Source organism: Hibiscus syriacus, unplaced genomic scaffold, assembly GCF_006381635.1.
Source record: "Hibiscus syriacus cultivar Baekdansim isolate YM2019G1 unplaced genomic scaffold, ASM638163v2 tig00110458_pilon, whole genome shotgun sequence".
In the NCBI taxonomy this organism is placed as follows: Eukaryota; Viridiplantae; Streptophyta; class Magnoliopsida; order Malvales; family Malvaceae; genus Hibiscus; species Hibiscus syriacus.
Window position 1 is genome coordinate 2030413 of NW_024062745.1, and position 21304 is coordinate 2051716.

Below are 21304 nucleotides of genomic sequence, written 5' to 3' on the forward strand. Positions count from 1 at the left end.
GCTACGTCAACAACAGAATCAGAATATGTAGCAGCTACATAAGCCAATAAAGAAATAATTTGGTTGAAGATGTTATTGGAGGAGCTTGGTCACAATCAAGAGTATGTCTCTCTGTTTTGTGACAATCAAAACACCTTGCATCTAGCAAGGAATCCAACATTTCATTCAAGGACAAAGCACATACGAGTTCAGTACCATTTCATTCGTGAAAAGGTGGAAGAAGGGACAGTAGATATGCAAAAGATCCATACCAAAGACAACATAGCAGATTTCATGATGAATGCGATCAAGGCTGATAAATTTACCTGCTGTCAATCCTCCTGTGGCCTGTCAGAGACGTAAGCAACATGAATGTACAAGGTAGAAAGAATGATGTGAAGATATGATTGTTCCAATCAAATCTTCAAGTGAGAGATTGTTGACTAGCACCGAAATGTGCATAAATTAATGCATCGAAAGGTGCATGGCCCCTTTTGTTGAAAATATAAAATGGGATAATTCAATTTAGTCACTAAACTTTAGGGTATTTACAAATTAGTTCTTAGGCTTCAACTATAATACCCTAGCTCATTTAGCTTAAAACCATCCCAAAGCATTCTAGCTTTCTTCCAATACTAGAAGAATTTAGAGAGTTTCTTGAGAGTTGTTTTCTCATTTTTATCAAGAGAGAATTATCATTGTTTTCTCCTTGGTAGATTGAGAGAAGTTGTAATTCATATTTTCTCATAGTGAAATTCTTCAACTGTTGCCCGTGGTTTTTACCCTACATTATTTAGGAATTTTCCACGTAAATTTTGTGTATTCTTTATCTTCATTTTTATTTTCTCAAATTATTAGTTACGATTTTGCTTTATCTGATAACCGTCTTCCGCAACATGTATAGATTAAAGCACGTGATATCTACGTGGTGAGTCCGAACGTGATAGATCGTAATTGGTTTTTTTCAAAGATTCGTCCACTTCAAAAAAAAATAACAAAATCAAGCCCTTTCCTTGCCGACCTAAATTTCAATCTGTAATTATATATAAAAAAAAATCTCCTTTCATTGTCTGCTTCGGACACCTGTTGAACGCTTCTGATAAATGTCCTTTCATTGTCTGCCTGATAGATTTGTCATTTTATAATTACATTTAAAAATAAAGTAGTAAAAACTTAATTTATAAATGTTAATTTAAAGACGCAAGTTTAATTTATTATCTTGAGCAAAATTTAATCTCGTTTTTTATGTATCTTATTCACGTTGATACAGAGTTTTTACCTTTTCATTTTATTAAAAAGATCATCTTAAATACATATTTATTTTATGCAATCACATCACATGTTATATGAGTTTTAGTATAAATATTAACATTGGATGCACTACCAATTTATGTATAGACATACATTTGATGCTTCTTAACAGGTGAAATTGCGGAGGAATTGACACCATGTAAAAGCCAGAGAGTTGAGTTGGTTACTCGTTCGTAGCAGCGGCCTGTCGTACACGGCGAAGAACTCGGTGATGACTTCGAGTGGTTTCCCTTTGGTCTCCGGACTTTCAAGAACACAAACACCCAGGATATCAGACACACGACGGCGTACATTCCAAAGACGCCGGCGAGGCCTATAGAACTGAGCATCACGGGCAGAGTGTAAGTGACAATGATGTATCCGATCCAGTAAACCAAAGCGCAGACCGCGATACAAAGGCCGCGGACCCTTGTCGGAAAGATCTCCGAGCCGAGGATATTTGGTATCGGTCCATAGCCCATCACAAAGCAGCAGAAGTAGATAATGACACACGCAGTTGAAATGGCGGCATTTACGACTGTCCCCAAATCCACAATTTCACTGAATACTAGAACGATTAGCTACACGATAAGCACCGGTATCGTGGTGAGTAGCAGCCGCCTGCACACGGTACGAGTATTAGTTTCTTTCCATTTGCTGAAGTAGAATATTACAAGCATTACAAGTTGAAAAGAATATTTGAAAAACCGAAAATTACCTTCTGCCTAATATATCCATGAGCTTCATGGCTACACCTATGCAGGGAAGCATTAGCAAGGTTGTGAATGCACTAATAAGAAGCGATGCAGAAGTTGAACAAAGTCAAGTTCGAAAGAAGAGCTTCGACACCTGCCTCTTAGGTAGCGTTTGATTGGATGGAATCCCTTGAAATTGATGGGAATTAGAATCCAATTTCATCACTTTCCCATGTTTAGTTCAAGTTTTCCAAGGGAATTAGAATCCCTGATGGAATTCAATTCCATCAAACGAGAGAAAGTGAATTACATCAAAAAATGGATGGAATTCAATTCCCTTGTCGGAGGGAATTGAAATTTGACCATACTACCCTCATTAATCATTTGGTAACTTATTCATATATTGAATACTTTTTTTTTTATTTCGGGTCGGGTTTTTAATTCATATATTCGGGTCGGGTCGGGTGAAACTTTATTTTGGTCGGGTCGGATCGGGTTTTTTTAAGTGTGATATTCGGGTCGGATTCGGGTTTAGGGTGAAAAAAACCGGACCGACCCGAAAATATATATATTTCAGGTCGGGTCGTATTAAGTCACTGTTTTTATTAAATAAAAATAATTTTTTATTATTTTGGGTCGGGTCGGGTTGGATTTCTAATTCATATATTCGGGTCGGCTCGGATGAAACTTTATTTTGTTCGGGTCGGGTTTTTTAAGTGTGATATTCGGGTCGGGTCGGGTTCGAGTTTAGGGTGAAAAAATCGGACCGACCCGAAAATATATATAATTCGGTTCGGGTCGGATTAAGTCACTTTTTTTATTAAATAAAAATAATTTTTTATTATTTCGGGTCGGGTCGGATTTCTAATTCATATATTCGGGTCGGGTCGGGTCGGATGAAACTTTATTTTGTTCGGGTCGGATTTTTTAAGTGTGATATTCGGGTCGGGTCGGATCGGGTTTTTTAAGTATGATATTCGGGTCGGGTCGGGTTCGGGTTTAAGGTGAAAAAAACTGGACTGACCCAAAAATATATATAATTCGGGTCGGCTCGGATTAAGTCACTGTTTTTATTAAATAAAAATATTTTTTTATTATTTCGGGTCGGGTCAGATTTTAAATTCATATATTCGGGTCGGGTCGGATGAAACTTTATTTTATTCGGGTCGGATTTTTTAAGTGTGATATTCGGGTTGAGTCGGGTCGGTTTTTTTAAGTGTGATATTCGGGTCAGGTCGGGTTTAGGGTGAAAAAAACCGGACCGACCCGAAAAAAATATATAATTTTACCTTATATATTTAAGAATAATTATAATAATACCCCTCTATATATAATTTTTTTCAATTAAGTCAATGTTTTTATTGAATAAAAATAATTTTTTTATTTTGAGTCGTGTCGGGTCTTTCTAATTCATATATTGAATAAAAATAGTTTTTGGTAACTTAACATATTCCGATTGGAATGTATCGAAATATTACTCTATCTTTTGGTAACTTATTAACATATTTTGATTGCGATGATTTTAACTTATAATGTTTATTGATTTTTTTATTGAAATGAATAATCAATCATTAAAATGAAAATTTAATTTTTAAATTTTTTAATATTACTACATGTAAGTTGTAAAATAAATTAAAATAAAATAAAAAAATAAGAAAGACAATTCTGTCATTTTACATTACTGAAATCAAATTCATCTGACATGTCTGCGAACCAAACAGAATATGGAATTAGATTCCAATTCCTACAAATTCCAATTCTTTCACAAATTCTAATTCTCTCATAAACATTCCAGCGAATCAAACGTCACCTTAGATAATTTGAAGAGTGTAGTAGAGAACTCCATTTATGCCAGAGAACTTCACAGAATTCGAAAGTTTGTTTAACGTACCACAGGAACCGTAGTGCGGGTTAAAGCGGTATGGATTGGTTGTTTTCCGAAGCACATTGTTCTTAGCGAACAGATTTCGAAAAATATAACAGCTGACTACCTGCTGAAGTATCTGAATTCCAACTCCAACTAATAATGCAAGTTTCACTCCCGGGTCAAGAAGAGCAGCCCAAAGTGGTACTTTTGATGCAGTTTCAGCAGGATGAACCATTGCTGGTCCGACAGGACGCTGATCCATAAGCTCCTTGGAGTAAAGAGCAGGTTGGCTCACTAAGGCAGCAGCCTGGATAAACTCACATTCTACAGGTATATCATTACCGGGAAGTGATACAAGAGACCCGCGTCGAGATCCCAGAATTCCCTCCTCGTGCAAATAAATCCTTTTAAACCCTCCTTCCTTCTTTCCATCCTAACCTTCTCGCTCAGACCATTTCCATGTCAACTGCCAACCACCTCCTATTCCTGTGCCACCAACCGATTCTACAGTCTTGCACAAGCGTGCTGTGACGTCTCATGCTTAGAGTACTGCCATGGGTAGCCGGGGGAACCATGTCCTTGTCCAAGCTCGTTGTTTGACGTGAGATTAACGGGCTATGCAAATTATCATCAGTCACCCCCTGCAGCATCCGATGCATAGTCGTCACCTTCCCTCTTCAAGCTCTCCTCATCCCAATGTTCATTTCTAACATGAGGCTCTGCTGTACTAAACATGCTTCCGAAATTCTGAGAAAGCATACTGCGTGTGCTCCCTGTCTCGGGAAGCATCTCGTGCACACTGCCAAATAATGTCACTAGGGGGTCAATAAGGGATACACTTTGGTTCACCATGCTTCCCTGACGAGAGGTGAGACTAAGAATGCTTTGTCCGGTGACAGGCTTGGCAACCCACGAAAGGCCCACTTGAGATCCATATAATCTAATTTTGTCTTTGTCGGCGCAAGGTTCGTGACCTTCATCAAGTTCATCGGCAGGACCTATTAGGTATTCTTCTATAGAAGTTTCACCTCCAATGCCGAGGCCCTCAACCAGCAGAGCCATCTCACCTGCAGATCAAAGAGGTCTCAGCAAGATTCACTCCTATCATAAAAATTGATCGGTTTTATAGCTTATGCTTGTTCATAATTTATGTAACGCCTCTCACAGGATCCCGTAAAACAAGCAACAAGTTATGCCATTAGCTCTTAGAAGTATATCTAACAATTCAATATTCAAGTCCCAACATTTTCAAGTCATGACAAAGAAAAGAGGAGGAAAAGAAGAACATGAAACGTCTTCCCTGCAACGCAATCTCTGAAGAACCTGTTTTGCCTCAAGCATCTTCCCTTTACTCACGAGTCACCGAGGAGATTCGGGCAAATAAAGAACCGTCAAGGCAAAATACTAGAGAGAAGGGATCGATAGAACTCCAAGCATCAAACTCCAACTCGGTGAGTCCATCAATGGCATCCCAAAAACCATACAATATGACAAAAACATTCTCCCGGAACCGGTGAATTGTCGTAATGTATTTAACAATCCCCTTATCTCCGATGGGCAGTCTTGGATGTATAAACTGGGACAAGAGTGACAGCTAAACCAATTCCAAACCCATCTAATAGCCTGGCTATGCACAAAATATAGACATTAGGTGACCACAACATGACCAAACCCTAACGAAGTGAAGCATGAGGAAATTATCAGCATCGGACGCCGACCAAGCCAATCCGATATAGCTCCAGAGCATGTAGTAATAGCTGTGGCTCCAATCAGTGACATAGCCACCACAAGGCCTTCAACGCTTGTTCCGAGATCGAGGTCATTCTTAATGTACACAATTGCTCCTGACAGCAAATATTAAGGATTCAGGCAAGGAAATGGATTTGAGCAGCAAATAGGGCAGATGATGGGTGTAAGAAACAAGGGAAACGATGCAAAACAAGTATCGATAACGTTTGTTCGAACCCTTGTTTCAATAAATCTCACCCAGCATTATCAGGAAGCATAGAAATACCATAATGTAATCCAAGAAACAGGAAGGTAGCATGTGAAAGAAGCAAGTACCAGCAATGGTAGCATTATCCCATCCCCGCAAAAGTTACCAATTGTAGCAGCAATGGCTACAGAGCAGCGGCCTTCATCTTTTCACCAATGAATATTTGTTAGCTGGCCATTGCTTTTATTTGTCTGATTGTTGTAGGTTTCAGGCCTAATTGTTTCAATGACAAGCTTTATTAATAGATAATGGTTAAAATTCTATGCCGAGTAAAGGCACATTAAGTGTTGCTCATTGTAGGACTGTTAGACATGGTACTAAATTGCGGTTACAAGTGTTGCGGATGTTACGACGTGATCTATTCTTAAAAAATACTGTTTCTATATTGAGGATGTAGTTGTGATGTCGCAGTGACCGTGAAACGTTATGATGCGGCCGTTACACTTCGTTGCGGCTGCAATTTAGTACCATAGTCTAGAGTTCTTCTCTGAGTGCCAAGTGAAACATGGTGCTAAATGAATGTACTTTTTTATGATCGCTGACTATTACATAATTATTTTTTGATGCAGGTATCTTTATAAGGTTTTCAAGCTATCTCTTTACAATAATGGGGTTTCGCCAATGTTTCTGCATATTGTTTCTAGGTATGTAGGGAGTTGAATGTATTTGTTTGGCTAGAAAGAAAATTTTCTGTTACCAATCTTTGGTTCTTCTCAGACTTTGTCAGAAGAATAAGATGTCATGTATTGAATACAAGAATGCCCCATTCGTTACACTGTTGAATAATTTGGAATGTGAGTTTGTTAGTTCTTGACAAGGATAGATGCATTGATTGGCTTTACTAGCCAGAAGAGAGGGGGGGGGGGGAATGAAGCTGTAACTGAAAGTAGGCATGTTTTAAACAACAAAAAAGTGAGAGCAGAAAATATAATTTGAAATGTGATGTTTGTATAGTTTTTTTATAAATAAAAATATTTCGTAAATTTTAAAATTAAAATAAATTTAAATAAAAAAAGTTAAATTTTAGGTCATTATATGTGGTATCATTTGATTTGAGGGTTAAGTTTATTTTAATTTGTTAAAATTAGGATCAAATTGATAGAATATATAAGTAACAGTGACCAAATGTGTATACCAAATATTTTGAAATTTTTAATTTTTTTATAATTATACGCTAAGTACTTAGAATTTAAATTTTTATAAATTAAATTAATATTGCTCGTCGTTAGCCGTATTCTTCGCTGCTCGTCGAGCGTAGAATAATCATTAGTGTATATATATATATATTCAATTTTGCAATCATGCTCTTAAAGTTTATTCTTTGATAATTTAAACCATGATATTTTTTTCTTTCAAATAAGCCCTCTTGAAGGATAACATCAAAGGCGAATGCATATAGCGTTAAAGGCTTAATTTTAGAAATGCTAAATATACAAAAGATGCCCAATGTATGCATGTGGTTCTAGGTTAGTGTCTATAGTTTATTTCATTTTAATTTGGTGTCTAACGTTTCATTTCGTAACTTAAATCGGATCAGGTCATGACGAACCGTTAAGTGACACGTGTCACAACATGGTAATTTTAAAATTTTTTATTTAAAAATATATATATTTTTATAAAGAAAACAAATTTTGAAATAAACGTAAAACTTTGAAAACTTTCATTTCAACCCCTAAACTTATGCATACCATCGCCTTTTACCGTCGACGAAGCTCCACCCGACTCCTCGGCAACCAAAACCTCTATGAAATCGTGATTGGTCAACGATCGATTGGCCGTCGGAATCACGTGGGATTACTATTTTCATCCTGAGGTTCGCTAGATATAAAATATTGATTATTCATCAATCAATTACGATTTCATAGGGGTTTTAGTCGCTGAGAGGAGGGGAGGTCGGGTTTCGCGGTGGCCAGTGTGGGTTTAGGGGTCGAATGAATGTTTTTAAAGTTTAAGGTTTATTTCAAAATTTGTTTTTATTTTCATCCTGAGGTTCGCTAGATATAAATATTGATTATTCATCAATCAATTACGATTTCATAGGGGTTTTAGTCGCTGAGAGGAGGGAGGTCGGGTTTCGCGGTGGCAGTGTGGGTTTAGGGGTCGAAATGAATGTTTTTAAAGTTTAAGGTTTATTTCAAAATTTGTTTTCTTTTAATATATATATATATATATATATAATTTTAATTTTTTAATTTTAAATAAAATTTTTAAGATTACCATATTGTGACACGTCACTTAACGGCCAAACTTAACGGTCTAACCCAATTTGAATTACAAAATAAAACGTTAGACACCAAACTGAAACAAAATAAATGTTAAGCATTAAACTGAAACCAAAATCATACTTTGGGCACCTTTTATATATTTAAACCTTTAAAACCTTTTTAGAAACTATCAAACCTTTAGGGGGTGTTTGGTTCAAGGAATGTGGGATTCCCATGGGATGGGAATCCCACATTCCCATGTTTGGTTGGCCGGGAATCTCATTCCCGGTAATGTTTTATTACCAATAGTAGATTTTTTGGGGTATATTACCGGGAATGTCATTACCTCCATTCCTTTAGGTATTATAACATTACCGGCGTTTTGGACTAAAATGCCCTTAAATTTTTATTTTTTTTCAAAAATATCCTTCTTCTGTCATTGAATAATAAAAATTATACGAATGTTAAATTACAAATTTATCCTTAAATTATTTTAGATTTACAAAAAAAGTCTATAATTAAAATTTTATATGAAGTTTAGGGGTTAAATTTTTTTTACCCTTTCATTAAACATTTTTTATATTTTTAATTTTGTAAAAAAAATTATATAATATTATGAATTTAATTTTTAAAGAAAATATATAAATATTTTACAATTTGTAATATATACAAATATATAATAAGGACAATTTGGTCAAATATACATTCCAATAATCTTTTATTCCTTTGACCAAACACGGTAATCTTACATTCCTGATAAACCAACCAAACACAAAATACAACATTCCCAGTAATCCTATTCCCTGGTAATCTTTTATTCCCACTGGTAATCTTACATTCCGTGAACCAAACGCACCCTTACGGTCTTTTTTTATTATCATTATGTAACCAGCTTTAATATTTCACATCATCTGCTCAAAGAGATTGACTGTTTCCCCCTACAATTCCATCGACCCTACTTCACGAACCCCAAACCTCGCCCCCTTGTTTATCGTGTTTAAACTCAATGTGGTCGAAAGTTCAGAGAAACGAGAAAGGTTGCAACGAAAGAGCAAAGTATGTCCTAGGGAAAAGCTCAAGATAACTTACCAATACAAACAGCAATGTAAAAAGCGACCGGCAACGGTAATGTCCGTACCTTTTAACCAGTCGATTCATAAAATTGTTTTTTACGACTCAGAAAAACTTCAAACCCGCACTTTAAACATGGTTTGTTTCCTTGCTACATTGGTGTCCCTTGGGCTTTGTTTTTCAACTTTAGACCAATATGAAGTATATAACTCTGGTTTTGATAGGCCATTTTCCTAAACTTAACACTGAGATGCTGGAGCTGGAGCTGGAGCTACAATCTCAAGAAGGTGGAGCCCAGGCATCCACTGGATCAATTGGCCTACTGATTCTCAAGACCACCACTTCCAGAATGCCATCAGGACGGAAGGTTGGAGAAAACAATCGTGGATCAACTGGTCCAGGCAGAGTAAAGGAAATGGTGAATGGTCCTGGAGAGCAGAACATCTCGTTTCTCATCTCACATTTTTTCGATAATCCCCGCAGCACTTCGGTGCCTTGTGGTATTATACCCTGTATAAGAACCTTTCCATCGCGTTGGATCTCACATTTCAACTTACCTGGTGAAACCAACATTACAAACTCAGTCATCTACTCATCTTCATTTATAACTTTTTGTTCAACAGGATAGCAAGGGTCACACCAGATGGCAATTGCAATTGCCTTTTTTTAGACCAGTAATGTCATTCCTAGTTAGAGGAAAAGTAAAAAACATCCATATTGGTGCATTGTATTTTTACTGACAAGGGCACAACACAGTCTAGACACTGAACCCTTCAGGCACAAGGCGCGAAAAAAGTGCTTGCCTGAGTGAAGTAAACCACAATACGTATGTGTGTGATTTTCTGTGTTAACTGTCTATAATAATAATAATAAGCTTATATAAATTAACTCTAAAGAAAGAATTATTTCATCCGCAAATCATGCAAACCTTTGTTGTTCAATATGAATTATTTCCTTACGGAGAGTTTGATACTATCCCTTTCTTATGGGCCTTTTTTCAACGCCCGCCACCATGTGAAAAAGCATGCCTAGGAGCACTACAAGTGTGTCCTATCAAATGGGCCTTGCCCGAAAGGATCTAAGGTATTTTTGTTGTCTAAAGCTCAAGCGCTTGCTTGCCTAGGCGAATGCCTTGACAACATTAATTTTACATGCTATTAAATTATTAATAACATAGTTAAAGATAGAAACTTACTTTGATCGATCCTGATACTTGGCAACGCAACTCGGAAAAGGAAGGCATTTTGACTAGCACCAATGTCAAGAATACCAATGGATGGTCCATTAGATTCCTTTGCAGCTCCAGTTAAAACAACAGATGGCTTCACCTTTGACTCTGCAAAATCTTCACCGCCCATGACTTCCCTTTACACACGTCAGCCACAAAACCGTCTACTGGTATCACCGAAACAAAACACATGTACAGTTAAGAAAATACATCCAAATGAAGTAACTGAATTATATGTATGTGCTTGTCAACCAACATCATACTCTAGTTCTATAGCCTATGAAATGCTTTAAATATAGTTAGATCAACAAACTACATGGTGTAGAACATAAAAGAAAGGCCTGGAAGAACCGACAAGCCAACCTACCTGCCCCCCTTTGATCAGTGTAACCCATGGTCAATAAATGAGTAACAGCAAAAGTTGAACATTTTTACTCACTGAGTCACTGCATGATATGAAAATGCAAAGTTTCAAATCATTTTTATGAGCTTTCAATGTGAACAGAATTCGAATTTCTGCTGTCAATTCGATCCATTTGAAATCTTTTTTTTTGTTGGGGCGGGGGGGGGGGGGGGGGAATAATCCATTTCATCTCATCAGATCTGCAAAACTCTCTAGTAGAATAATATGGCAAGCTTAATGTGAACCATGGAAAAGATATTTCTATGCAAGTAGTTTAGGGTGCCGTCCGCCGCAAAGATCTAGCGGTGCGAACAACAATAGTAGCGGCTTGCGGCCGTAAATAACAGTGTAACGGAAAATAGCAATTTGATCGAAAAACAGAATAAAATGTAGCAGAAAGATGCAGAGTCAAAGAGCAGATAACTCAAAATCTCGTATGAATCAATTAGAAATCTTCAAGTTAATTTTAGGGTTTCAAAAATACCTTATTTAATCTTCTTGGTCCGTCGGAAACTCGAAGGAAATAGTGATTGGTAAGAGGCTTCTCCGGCTACGGGGATGATTGAAAAGAAATGAGAAAAGGTCGGGAATTTTAAAGGATGTTTTCCAAAGAAATGTAAATTCTGAATCCCATCCCTTAACTTTATCAAAATTGATAAATTAATCCCTATTTAATTTGTTAAAAATCAGGTCCCATATTCAATGAAAATTGAAAATAGTTCGGTTATTAGTAAACCCGTAAATATGAATTTTTTATTTTTTATTTTTTATTAATTTATTACATATAGATAACTGGATTGTTATTTTTGCTAATTTCTTGTATTTAAATTTTAAGATTGATTAATTTTTCTCATAAATTATGATGATTAAGTTATTAGAAATTAAAGTATAATAATTACTTCCATAATTTTCATAAAATATAGAGATAAATACTTAACTAGACTTAGAAGAAATGTTTTTGATATATAATTTTATTGATACAAAATATTAATATTTTTTGTGTGTGAATTATGACATTATCACTTATACAGTTATCGGTCTAAACAGATACTAATATAGCAATTGATCCAAACATATAATCTTTATTAGAGGAACAAGATCAATTTAGTTCCTCTACTTTCGCATAAAGCACCAGAAATAAAATACTCAATGATCCATTCTAATTTTTATTAGAGGTGTAAATGGACCGAGTTTGAACGAATAATGTTATGTAGGTGTTCGTTTGTTTATTTTTTAAAGTGTTCGTGTTTGGTTCGTGGTCGTTTAAATTTTTAATAGCGTGTACGTTTATCTATTTTTGAAAGTGTTCGTGTTCATTTATCTATTTGTTTATAAGTTCATGAATGTGTTCATGAGCATGTTGGTTTAGTGTTTGTTTATGCTCATTTGTATATTCAATTTTTAGTTTCATTTGCAAGTTTAAGAAAAGTGATAAAATTACACCACTAGTTCTTAAACTCTTTAAAATTCATAGTTTAAAATTCATTTTTTTATCATGTGTTCAATTTAATCCATATCTTCACCGATATTTAAAATGTAAAAATAAAATAAAAGGAAAAGGGGAATCGGGTAAACGAGGTTGTTCATGAACATTCGTTTGTTAAATGAACATATTTTTTTTTGTTCAAGTTCGTTTATCTAACTTAACAAACGAACATAAACAATCGTTATACGAATGATTCACGAATAGTTCACTGAACGTTCTATTCATTTACATCCCTAATTTTTATTAGTAAAATTGTTAGTGTATGATGATGATGATAGTTGACATGGTATGACACTTGTGTAATAAAATCTCATGTTTGGTAACAGGAACGAATTAAAGAAGATGGAGGGTAGCTGTTAAATTTTCATATAATTTAATTGATTTTGCATCTTTTATTGATAATTTATTTTTATCTTTTAAAATTTTATGAACTCGTCAATTTGGATATGTTCCAACGGCGAGTCCTCGTGAGGACATGGCAACAACCATCTCATACTTGCAGAATAGGCAAATTAAAAGTTTGGCCGGACCGACAATATATCCATGGGTGTTTCGTGCGACTGGAATCATTCTACGCTTCCCTACTGCTTGGTTCCCACCCATAGAACCATTGTCACTCCTCAGAGCTATCGGACCTTTCTTATTCCGATCAATGTTCGGAATACGACCAGCATTTTTCTTAGTTGTTGCAGCACACATGGCGAGTGGCGAAAAGAGTGGATCCTGTAAACGCAAGAAGGATTCTGACCAGACTTTTGCACTCTAAGGGTTACTGTTGAAGAGAGCCAAAAAAGGCAACATAGTGCAAGCATTGAGACACGCCTCGGAGAGGTGAGTAACATTAATCTCACATCGAAAAAAGAAAAGGGAGATCATGAAATTTAAAAACAGTGACAATACACATCCTATCAAACGTATCTTTTAGGAGAGTAGTGACCCGTGACAACTGCTTGTGATATTGTACTTTAAACTTTACTATGGTTGTGGTAGAGAGATCTTGAATGGTTGATTGGCTACAAATGGGAACATTAAGCTTTGTGAAATGACTTCACTTATTAGCAACAAAAACAAGAGCAACTCAAATTCACTATCTCAAATCTCAGACACAACACCTAAAGGCTAAAACACATGTTCCCTTTCTCTGTTTTTCTTTCTTACACCACCTTTAACCTTCACCTTACAAATGCATACACTAACAACACTCCTCAGCCGTTTCTAGCTTGTCTATCTAGCAGCAACCGAGTCACAATGCTTAATTCTACTTCAGATACACATTGCTTAAATTACAGAATGGTTCCTCCTACAACACATTAGCTGACCCACTACAGACTATCGATTTAAAAGCGCGATTTACTTCCATGGCAAGTTTGACATACCATGTGGGTTGTTATTATTGCAGCCTCCCATTCTCTGGTTAACTGGGCTACCCGGTCCACCCGAGGATTCGCTTAAAGTACCATGAGAAGGTGAGCTGGTAACCCCCGGAGCAAGCTTTGGTGGGGCAGATAGAGCCTCCATATGGTATGCTGGTTTTGTTTCTTTACGATTGCCCGTGACAAAGGTGCCCAAAACCACCTGCAATAAAAGCAACACATAACTCACTATCATTAACAATATAATCAATCACAAATATTTATCATTTTTAAGTAAGTTAAATTTACGGAAACTTTTACTTCTAGTCGAGTGTTGTTGATTCATCCCGTGCAATGCACGATTCTGGGGGGAAAATATGCAGTAATTGAAAATGAAAATTGAGACCAAAAAAATACCTGAACAGGGGATGCAGCTATTAGAAGGCCAGCTACACCACCACCTAAAACCCGACCATCCGGGCCAGACAATGACACGCTTAGCCCTCCAGTTCTGCTCCGCTGACCACTATTTTCTGACACAAGAAATGAACCAGAAAGTGACAGGATTTCAAATCTCCCCTGCACCATTAGTGGAAAAGGAACAGAATGCCATTAATATTAGATACTCAAGTTGTGATACTGATACAATTGATATTTAAACAGCATATGACCATCCATCTATAGGTTGATGCTAAACCTGACAATATTAGACACAATACAGAAAGATAACTAAAATGTGATACAACATAAGAATGTTTAGCTAACGAATCAAGTTTATATAAATATAAAATATCTTCAGTACGATTATGGCACTATAAAATCCATGAACATGACATAGATAGACAAATTACATGATCAAATTGATGCTCTAGAATCTAGATGCCAGTATTTACTATTTACCTCCCTCCCCCAGACACTAAAAGTTGCTAGAAAGAAAAGAAAAGCATTTTTGCTTTGATACTAATATTTTAGATCACAAACCTCATAAGTTACAGTTCCACCAGATGTTGCTGGTTGGCAAAGAGTAACATTTGATATGGCTCCATTTGCTGAGAGAATGCAGATAGCTCTGGGACCATGCTGAGAAAATGACATGATTTTTGATGATACATCCTAAAAACAGGTAGATACGTAAAATTTTAGTTTCAGATCAACATATTAACTACAAATACTATATCAACGGAGGAACTAATCCATTGTATTATGTAAAGAAGCACAGCAAATTTTAGAGTGATGGATGATAGGCTTCCAGTGAAGCAAAGGATCAAGAGGAGGAAAGGTATCTCCCTATACTTTAAGGAATGTCAGTTTAAAAAATCATCATCAAGATCATGTGTTTCATTCCCACTTAGCATAATTAAATATATTTTTTCATTTGACAAACAATAATACATCAAAACTAAATCACCAAAATAAATCTGGACTAAACCCCACCTTGGTGGGACTTGAACCTGGGACCTAAAAGTACCCACAGGCCACAGCTTCCTCCTTGCTGCTAAGTCTCACTGGCCATAATATTGTGTTAAGTTGATTATACATTGTGAAGTTGCAAAACTCGCAAGCATTATTAAATTTTACGTATGCTCAAGTATTTCTTTGTTGTTCCCATTGATTCTCGTTGTCAGAAAGAGGAATTTCGGAAATTTGAATCATTTCTCCAATTTGACCTTTTATTTTATCACATGAAAGATGCAAAGCATTAATGACATAACTCTTTTCTCCAGAGTAAATAAAGCTCTGACGAGCCATACAATAGCAAAGTAAATAATAGAAGTTTCATCAACTCATGACAAACATTTTTGCATCTTGCAACAAGATGAGCATGTCATCATTAATAAATGGAATAAAATTTCTGAATAGTTATCTCTAGCAAGTAAAATCAACAAGACAGTTTTACACATAAACCAGGGAAAGGCGGAATGGAAGTTAAAAGGGGTAAGAGAAAAAACCTCTCCCACTTTAACAGTGATAACATGGGGCGTAAAACCAACACTGTTTGATCCTGCAAAATGAAAAAAAAAATAACTCTTTTAGTGAAATACGTCACCTTAGTAACCAACCAAGAACTAAGATAGCTCAGGCTTCTTAGATTTTTTTCTCTTTTAGAAGGTAGACAGAACCACAGAATGAAAAAAAATAGTTTCATATTGAAAAAGTGATTGAAGGAGAAAAATGAAAAAAAAAATAACAGAAATCTTGTAATAACTAGAAAGCTGCAATCCTTCGGTATTATTCAGGAACGTGCGTGAACATAATATGTATATATAAGCATTCTTGGTAGATGTCACCTGCTAGATAGTAGCTATTAAAACACGAAAGCAAAGATATGGGGAGGAAAGGAAAAGGGCAACAAAAAAATGAAGCAAGGGCATACACTGGTTATGTGTTTGAAATCTAAAGTCCTATAGAATTGAGTTGAATCGAAATCTTGATCCCAACAAATGTAGGCATGATTCAACAGCGTCACAGATTCTTATGTGTAGTTATTTGGACTATCGGTATGGTTAAGTTTGATTATCCTTAATCTCTTTACTACTAGTAGTTTATGCAACTTAATGGTAAATACTAGTAAGTACTGTGATACTACTAATTAATATTACTATCATTACTCAGCACTGCAGCCAGCCTCCATCAGAAATCAGAACCCAAGACCAAAAATAAAAACATAAACAAAACCAAAACAATCATTCCTTTATCATTTGTCCACATTGCCCATTTGTTCTCCTCGCATGCCATCAACATCCCACGTGTGTGTGTCTGTATATATGCCTATATATTCCGCAAAAGAAAGAGAAGAAAAGAAAAAGTAGAAAATCACATCCTTTTCCTAGATGCTAATTCCCAAGCATGAAGCATTTCGAAGACCAAGCTATGAGGAAAAAAAATGTCGTGGCTACCAATCCAAAACAAAAGGTCATCCATTAAATTAAAAGATTGAGATGCTTTATTTTTTTTTACGTATCAACTATCAAGTGAGTACCCAGAGCGTTAAGTTTAGGCTTGTTGAGGGAACCAGGAGGTCTCCCCCTTGGTTTTTTTGCTGAAGTTGGAGAAGAGGCTGATCCTCCAGAAGGCGGTGGCTGAGGAGTTGATGAGGGGAATCCTCCTCCGCTACTGGATTGGGTTACGCTGGCAGAGGGAGGAGGCACAAAAGACGGCAGCAATGTACTCTCCGGCCCATACTTCCTGGGCCTCCCCCTCTTCTTCTTCAAAGGCTCGCTCCCCATGCTCATGCTCATGTTCAGAGCTTGCCCTTGCCCTTGAGTCACCGCCGGCCCACCGGTGGCCCCGTCCGCCCCACCGCCGCCGGAAGCATGCTGCGGCTGATATGTGGGTGAAGCGGAAGCGAGCGGCTTATACACAGCTGTCCCGTCAGCGCTAAAGGCTAAACGCATGTTCTGTATCACCGGCAGTGACGCCACCGGACTCGTCTGTTGCATGCTCAAGCTGTACGGCTCTCTAGTGGCCATCAGTCCCGTCTCAGATCCTGACATCCTCCTCCCCTGTACGCTTGGTGTTCTAAAAATTGAATTATATATGCCCTTTTAGTTCTTTCCTTTGCTCTTATCTAAGTAATTCATTAGATCACGAAGCACCAGCAGCAGAACCTAAAATTTTCAAATAGCAAATTATAATAATCCCAAATATGAAATGTTATGCTGATGCTGACTGCTAATAATAATTATTGTTGAAAATGAACTCACTCACTGTTTGAAGCACTGAACTCACTGATCGAACTCAAACTCGAGAAGTGGAGGCTTTTGAAAAAGCTTGTATGAATCAAAATGGATTTTGAGTTTTCAACTTGAGCGACGAACTTTCAGTTGATCGAGCTTTCAAAATTCACTGACGAAGCCATGAGCTAACAAGCTTAGCTTGCTCGTAAATCCCAGGGTGAAAAATCTCTGTACAAAAAGAAACAAAATCGCTTAACTCCAAATTAAAACCCTAAAAACTGCTGCAATCTCTTCAGTTTAAACCCCAAATCTACTGAATTCATGTTTCTCAAAATAGATGAAGATGCAATCTTTTAAAATAATGGCTCAAAAACCATGGAAATTCTGAACAATTTTACAGAATTTTCGAAAATTTACAGTATATAACAAAAATAATAATCTATTATCCCAAAATTACAGAATATATGAGGGGGGGAAACCCAAAAATGCAAATAACTTACCAATAAATAGAAAAAAATTAAGAGATGAAGAGTAGGATGATAAACAAAAACTTCAGATTCTGAAGGACAAAGGGCAAAAGCGCTGTAAACATCTATTTTCTAAAGAAATGTTGCGAAATCTGAATTTTTAGGCGTTTCAGTATATATTTTATTTCACTTTTTTTATAAATATTTTTCTCTGCTTATTTTTACTCGAGGGTTTTATTTTAAAAGTATACTTATTTAATTCAGTAAAATAAATTTTAAAATACTATAAACTAATAAATTTATATTTATTACAATCCAATCAAAAGTCTTCTTTTAGTTTTTACATAAATGATAAATCTGATATATTAATTATACATTAAATATTTAGATAATTATAAATTAGAAAAATAAACATGACTTAATTTTCGAATTTTAGTTTGAAATATATATATTTTAGTTTATATTTTAAATTATTATTTATTAATTTGTTTTTGAAATTATAATTTTTTATCTCCAATTAAATAGTCAATAATTTTTCAAATAAAATAAGATGACAATAATAATTTAAGGAGTAAACTTAGAAAAATATAATCTGAGACTATTTATATTTTTTTTTGTAATTAAAAATAGTTTTTTTGTAATTTAGTGAAAAATTAGGTTAGGCGATTGTAAATTTTGAAGGAAGTGTAGAAGCTTTTAATTGCATTTACTCCGGCACGCGCTCTTTCCCTTTTTATTCGACACTTGCTTTCCTATTGGTTGGTTTCTTTTAAATTACCACGTAATTTACGGCTTTAAATGATACCACCACCATCCTTAGTTGTAAAGCAATTGGGGGGAAATCCACTAAATTCATATTTTTAAAGTTCAAACTAATTACAATCATAATTAAAAAATATATAAATTAATTATTTAAAAAAAATATTATTAATGAGAATATATATGAATTACGTGAAGATGATAATGAGACCGATCGAAGTAAATCTTTGGTTAATCCAACATGATTTTATTACATTTATACCTTAATCTTGTCTGAAATTTTAACCCATAATTTGGCTGACTCTAATTGACACAACATAATTTTTAATTTTTCATATATTGTATCAAGATATAAAAATAATTGCTCGAAAATTAATTAATTTAATTTAATAATATAAAATAAAAAAAATAATTTAATATTATAATTTTAGTATGGTAAACACTAATATACGAGACAACGAATTCTCTTTAAATCTAATTCAAAACTCAGTTTTATAAAAAAAATAATTTTGTCTAGTCAGAACTCGTCGGATACGGATTCTTTTATCCTACCTAGAATTATATCATATTATATACGTCTTAAATCAAAATAAAACTCTAGAGTGATGAATTAAAGTAGAAAGATTAGTTTCTCCAATTTTTGACTAATTTAAAGATTAAATTCAATGAATGGATGAGATTCATAGTTAGAGCTTTATTTTGTTCAAACAATCTGAATTTATGGATTAGAGTTTTTTTTGGGATAAATATTTATGGATTAGAGTTGGTAAAGAGTAGTTGGTCTATAAATATAAAAGAAAAATGTAATAAATAAAAATAAAAGAAAATTGTAATAAATAAATAAACGTTGCTATTATTAGTCCAGCCACCGCCAGCTTTTCATCATACACACTTTTCTTCCACACTATCCTCTTTACCTCTTTATTGCGACTTTGCATTTTCCACCCTATTACTTTTTATATTTTATTTAAAAAATAAATTTAATGTTTATCCATTTTATTAATTAATTTATTATTCGTTTGTTTCATAATTTGTCTTATATTAATTACGTAAGATAATTTTTTAGATATATTTAAATAAAAATAATAATAAAGTTATCCCTAAAATGTGATTGATATATTTGATAAGTTTATTTTGATAAGTGTAATATAGTGAAACATATATTTTAAGAAAATTAAACCAAACGACGTCACCTTTTAAGGATAACTTGAAAATATGTTGTAAAGTTCGACTCGGTTAACTTTTTTTAAGGAAATCAAAATTTAATTATCAATTTATTTGAAAATTATTTTATTTTTAAAAAAGATTAAAATCAAAATTAACTTAAAAATAAATATCGTCAATTTGATAAAAGGTGACGAATGAATTCAGGACCCATGATGAAACTTGAAACATTGAGATTTCGAAATATAACCGATATTACTTTACAACATATTTTCAAGTTTTTAGATCAATTAAATAATATTTTAAGAAAAGTAAACAAATAATCTCCTGATTATATGGTATTATTTTATTAATTCTTTTTATTATTAAAAATTACAAAATAATTTTTGGACTATAGAGTGTTGTTTTATTGATTCACTCAACTATTAAAAGTTGCAAATGGTCACACGACTATTCGTTATATTTCAATCTCGTCATTTTTCGTTAAGAAATAACAGTAATATAAGCTAGACAATGACATGATGATTATGATATGATAATAATTTGAAATTTTATGATCAAATTTTATCATAACACAATCAGTACGTTAACATTCAATTCAAAATTTCATCAATTTTTCTAACCGAAAAAAGAGTTTTGAACACGATGAATATTCAGGTGACCATTTGTGACTTTTAATAGTCGAGAGACTTAACATGACAACACTGTATAATCAGAGAACTATTTTGTAACTTTTGATAGTCAACAAACTTGATAAAACCCTATAATTTGAGGACAATTTGTATACTTTATTATAATATTTTATACTTTAGAATATTTTTAAAATTATTTTAATTACTAAAGTTTCTTATTTGTTTTAACCCTTAAACTTCTTTTTGAATTAAATCAATTATCGAAAGATAATAATAAGCTGCATCGTCGCTCCTTCCCATTATTGTTGCACTTTTAGAGCGGGATTGGGTTGTGTAGTTCTCTCATGCGGTTTGTGGTTAGCTAAAAGTTATTTATGAATAATTTTCAAATATATATGAAAATTTAAAAATAAATATAGTTAGTGATGTTCATAAATTATCCAAAAAAAAGTACAACAAACAATATGATAATAAATTACAAATGTTTTATTAGCCCAATCGATATTTAGAAAGATGTGGACAATGCTTCTTGTTGTATCCTTTACCTCTGTAGTAGCCACAAAGCTTTGGTAGACCTTGCTCTCATTGAGGATCCTTCATATCAGTATGAATTCGACTAGATTTAGGTCGACCATTCAACTTCATTCATAATTGTGGATTTTACAACCATTCTTGAGAAATTGTTGGTGGCTTATACAGAAAAGTCTCATTCACTTGATTCATTTGTTTGCAAAAGAGAAACCCTTCAATTGTTTACTTGAAAGCCTAGAACAAGCCACCAAAAACTCTTTCCTGGGACTTCTCCAGTTTCTGTGCTTGTAGGATAAATATAAGACCGTACAATGGTTCCAGGTATGGAAAATTACATTGCATGCAACAAATGTGGTAGCTCATTATATGATTGATCTCAATCATCGTACAACAATGTTATTGCTTTTCTTTTTGCCATCCATGACATGTAGTAAGACGAAATATAACCAAATGTATTCTAGATTGATACAACTATCACTAAAACTATGACTATTAGATTTTTC

At 34.5% G+C, this 21304-nt stretch overlaps 2 protein-coding genes and 1 pseudogene across 6 annotated transcripts; all 3 read right to left on the bottom strand.

Moving 5' to 3' along the window:
* Positions 1-1395: 1395 nt before the first annotated feature.
* LOC120126478 lies at positions 1396-5675 on the bottom strand (annotated as a pseudogene).
* A 3394-nt stretch (positions 5676-9069) lies between these two features.
* On the bottom strand, positions 9070-11290 carry LOC120126544 (increased DNA methylation 3-like). 2 transcript variants are annotated; one of them, XM_039144699.1, is made up of 4 exons: positions 11218-11290; positions 10298-10494; positions 9306-9659; positions 9070-9242 (listed from the first exon to the last, which is right to left on the bottom strand). In XM_039144699.1, exons 2-3 carry the CDS (start codon positions 10458-10460, stop codon positions 9382-9384), a joined length of 441 nt encoding a protein of 146 aa, XP_039000630.1. In that variant the 5' UTR covers positions 10461-10494; positions 11218-11290; the 3' UTR covers positions 9070-9242; positions 9306-9381. The 2 variants fall into 2 exon arrangements, with proteins under 2 accessions (XP_039000630.1, XP_039000629.1); XM_039144698.1 differs by having other exon boundaries at positions 10298-10497; positions 11218-11288.
* Positions 11291-13368: 2078 nt separating this feature from the next.
* Positions 13369-17950, bottom strand: LOC120126543 (AT-hook motif nuclear-localized protein 10-like). 4 transcript variants are annotated; one of them, XM_039144696.1, is made up of 7 exons: positions 17749-17950; positions 17280-17476; positions 16552-17179; positions 15521-15573; positions 14553-14684; positions 13989-14150; positions 13369-13794 (listed from the first exon to the last, which is right to left on the bottom strand). In XM_039144696.1, the coding sequence occupies exons 3-7, from the start codon at positions 17063-17065 to the stop codon at positions 13570-13572; spliced, it is 1086 nt and encodes a 361-aa protein (XP_039000627.1). In that variant the 5' UTR covers positions 17066-17179; positions 17280-17476; positions 17749-17950; the 3' UTR covers positions 13369-13569. The 4 variants fall into 4 exon arrangements, with proteins under 4 accessions (XP_039000627.1, XP_039000628.1, XP_039000625.1 ...); XM_039144697.1 differs by having other exon boundaries at positions 16552-17090; positions 17276-17476; XM_039144694.1 differs by having other exon boundaries at positions 17276-17476.
* Between the last annotated feature and the right edge of the window lie 3354 nt (positions 17951-21304).

Excerpts from the sequence above, each read along its gene's own strand:
- LOC120126544 (XM_039144699.1), bottom strand. The coding sequence starts at position 10,460 with ATGGGCGGTGAAGATTTTGCAGAGTCAAAGGTGAAGCCATCTGTTGTT. Across the intron at positions 9,660-10,297 it reads AAGTATCAGGATCGATCAAA|GTAAGTTGAAATGTGAGATC; the intron begins GTAAGTTTCTAT and ends TGGTTTCACCAG.
- LOC120126543 (XM_039144696.1), bottom strand. The coding sequence starts at position 17,065 with ATGTCAGGATCTGAGACGGGACTGATGGCCACTAGAGAGCCGTACAGC. Across the intron at positions 15,574-16,551 it reads GCCTAAACTTAACGCTCTGG|GATCAAACAGTGTTGGTTTT; the intron begins GTACTCACTTGA and ends TTCATTTTGCAG. Across the intron at positions 14,151-14,552 it reads GTGGAACTGTAACTTATGAG|GGGAGATTTGAAATCCTGTC; the intron begins GTTTGTGATCTA and ends CTAATGGTGCAG.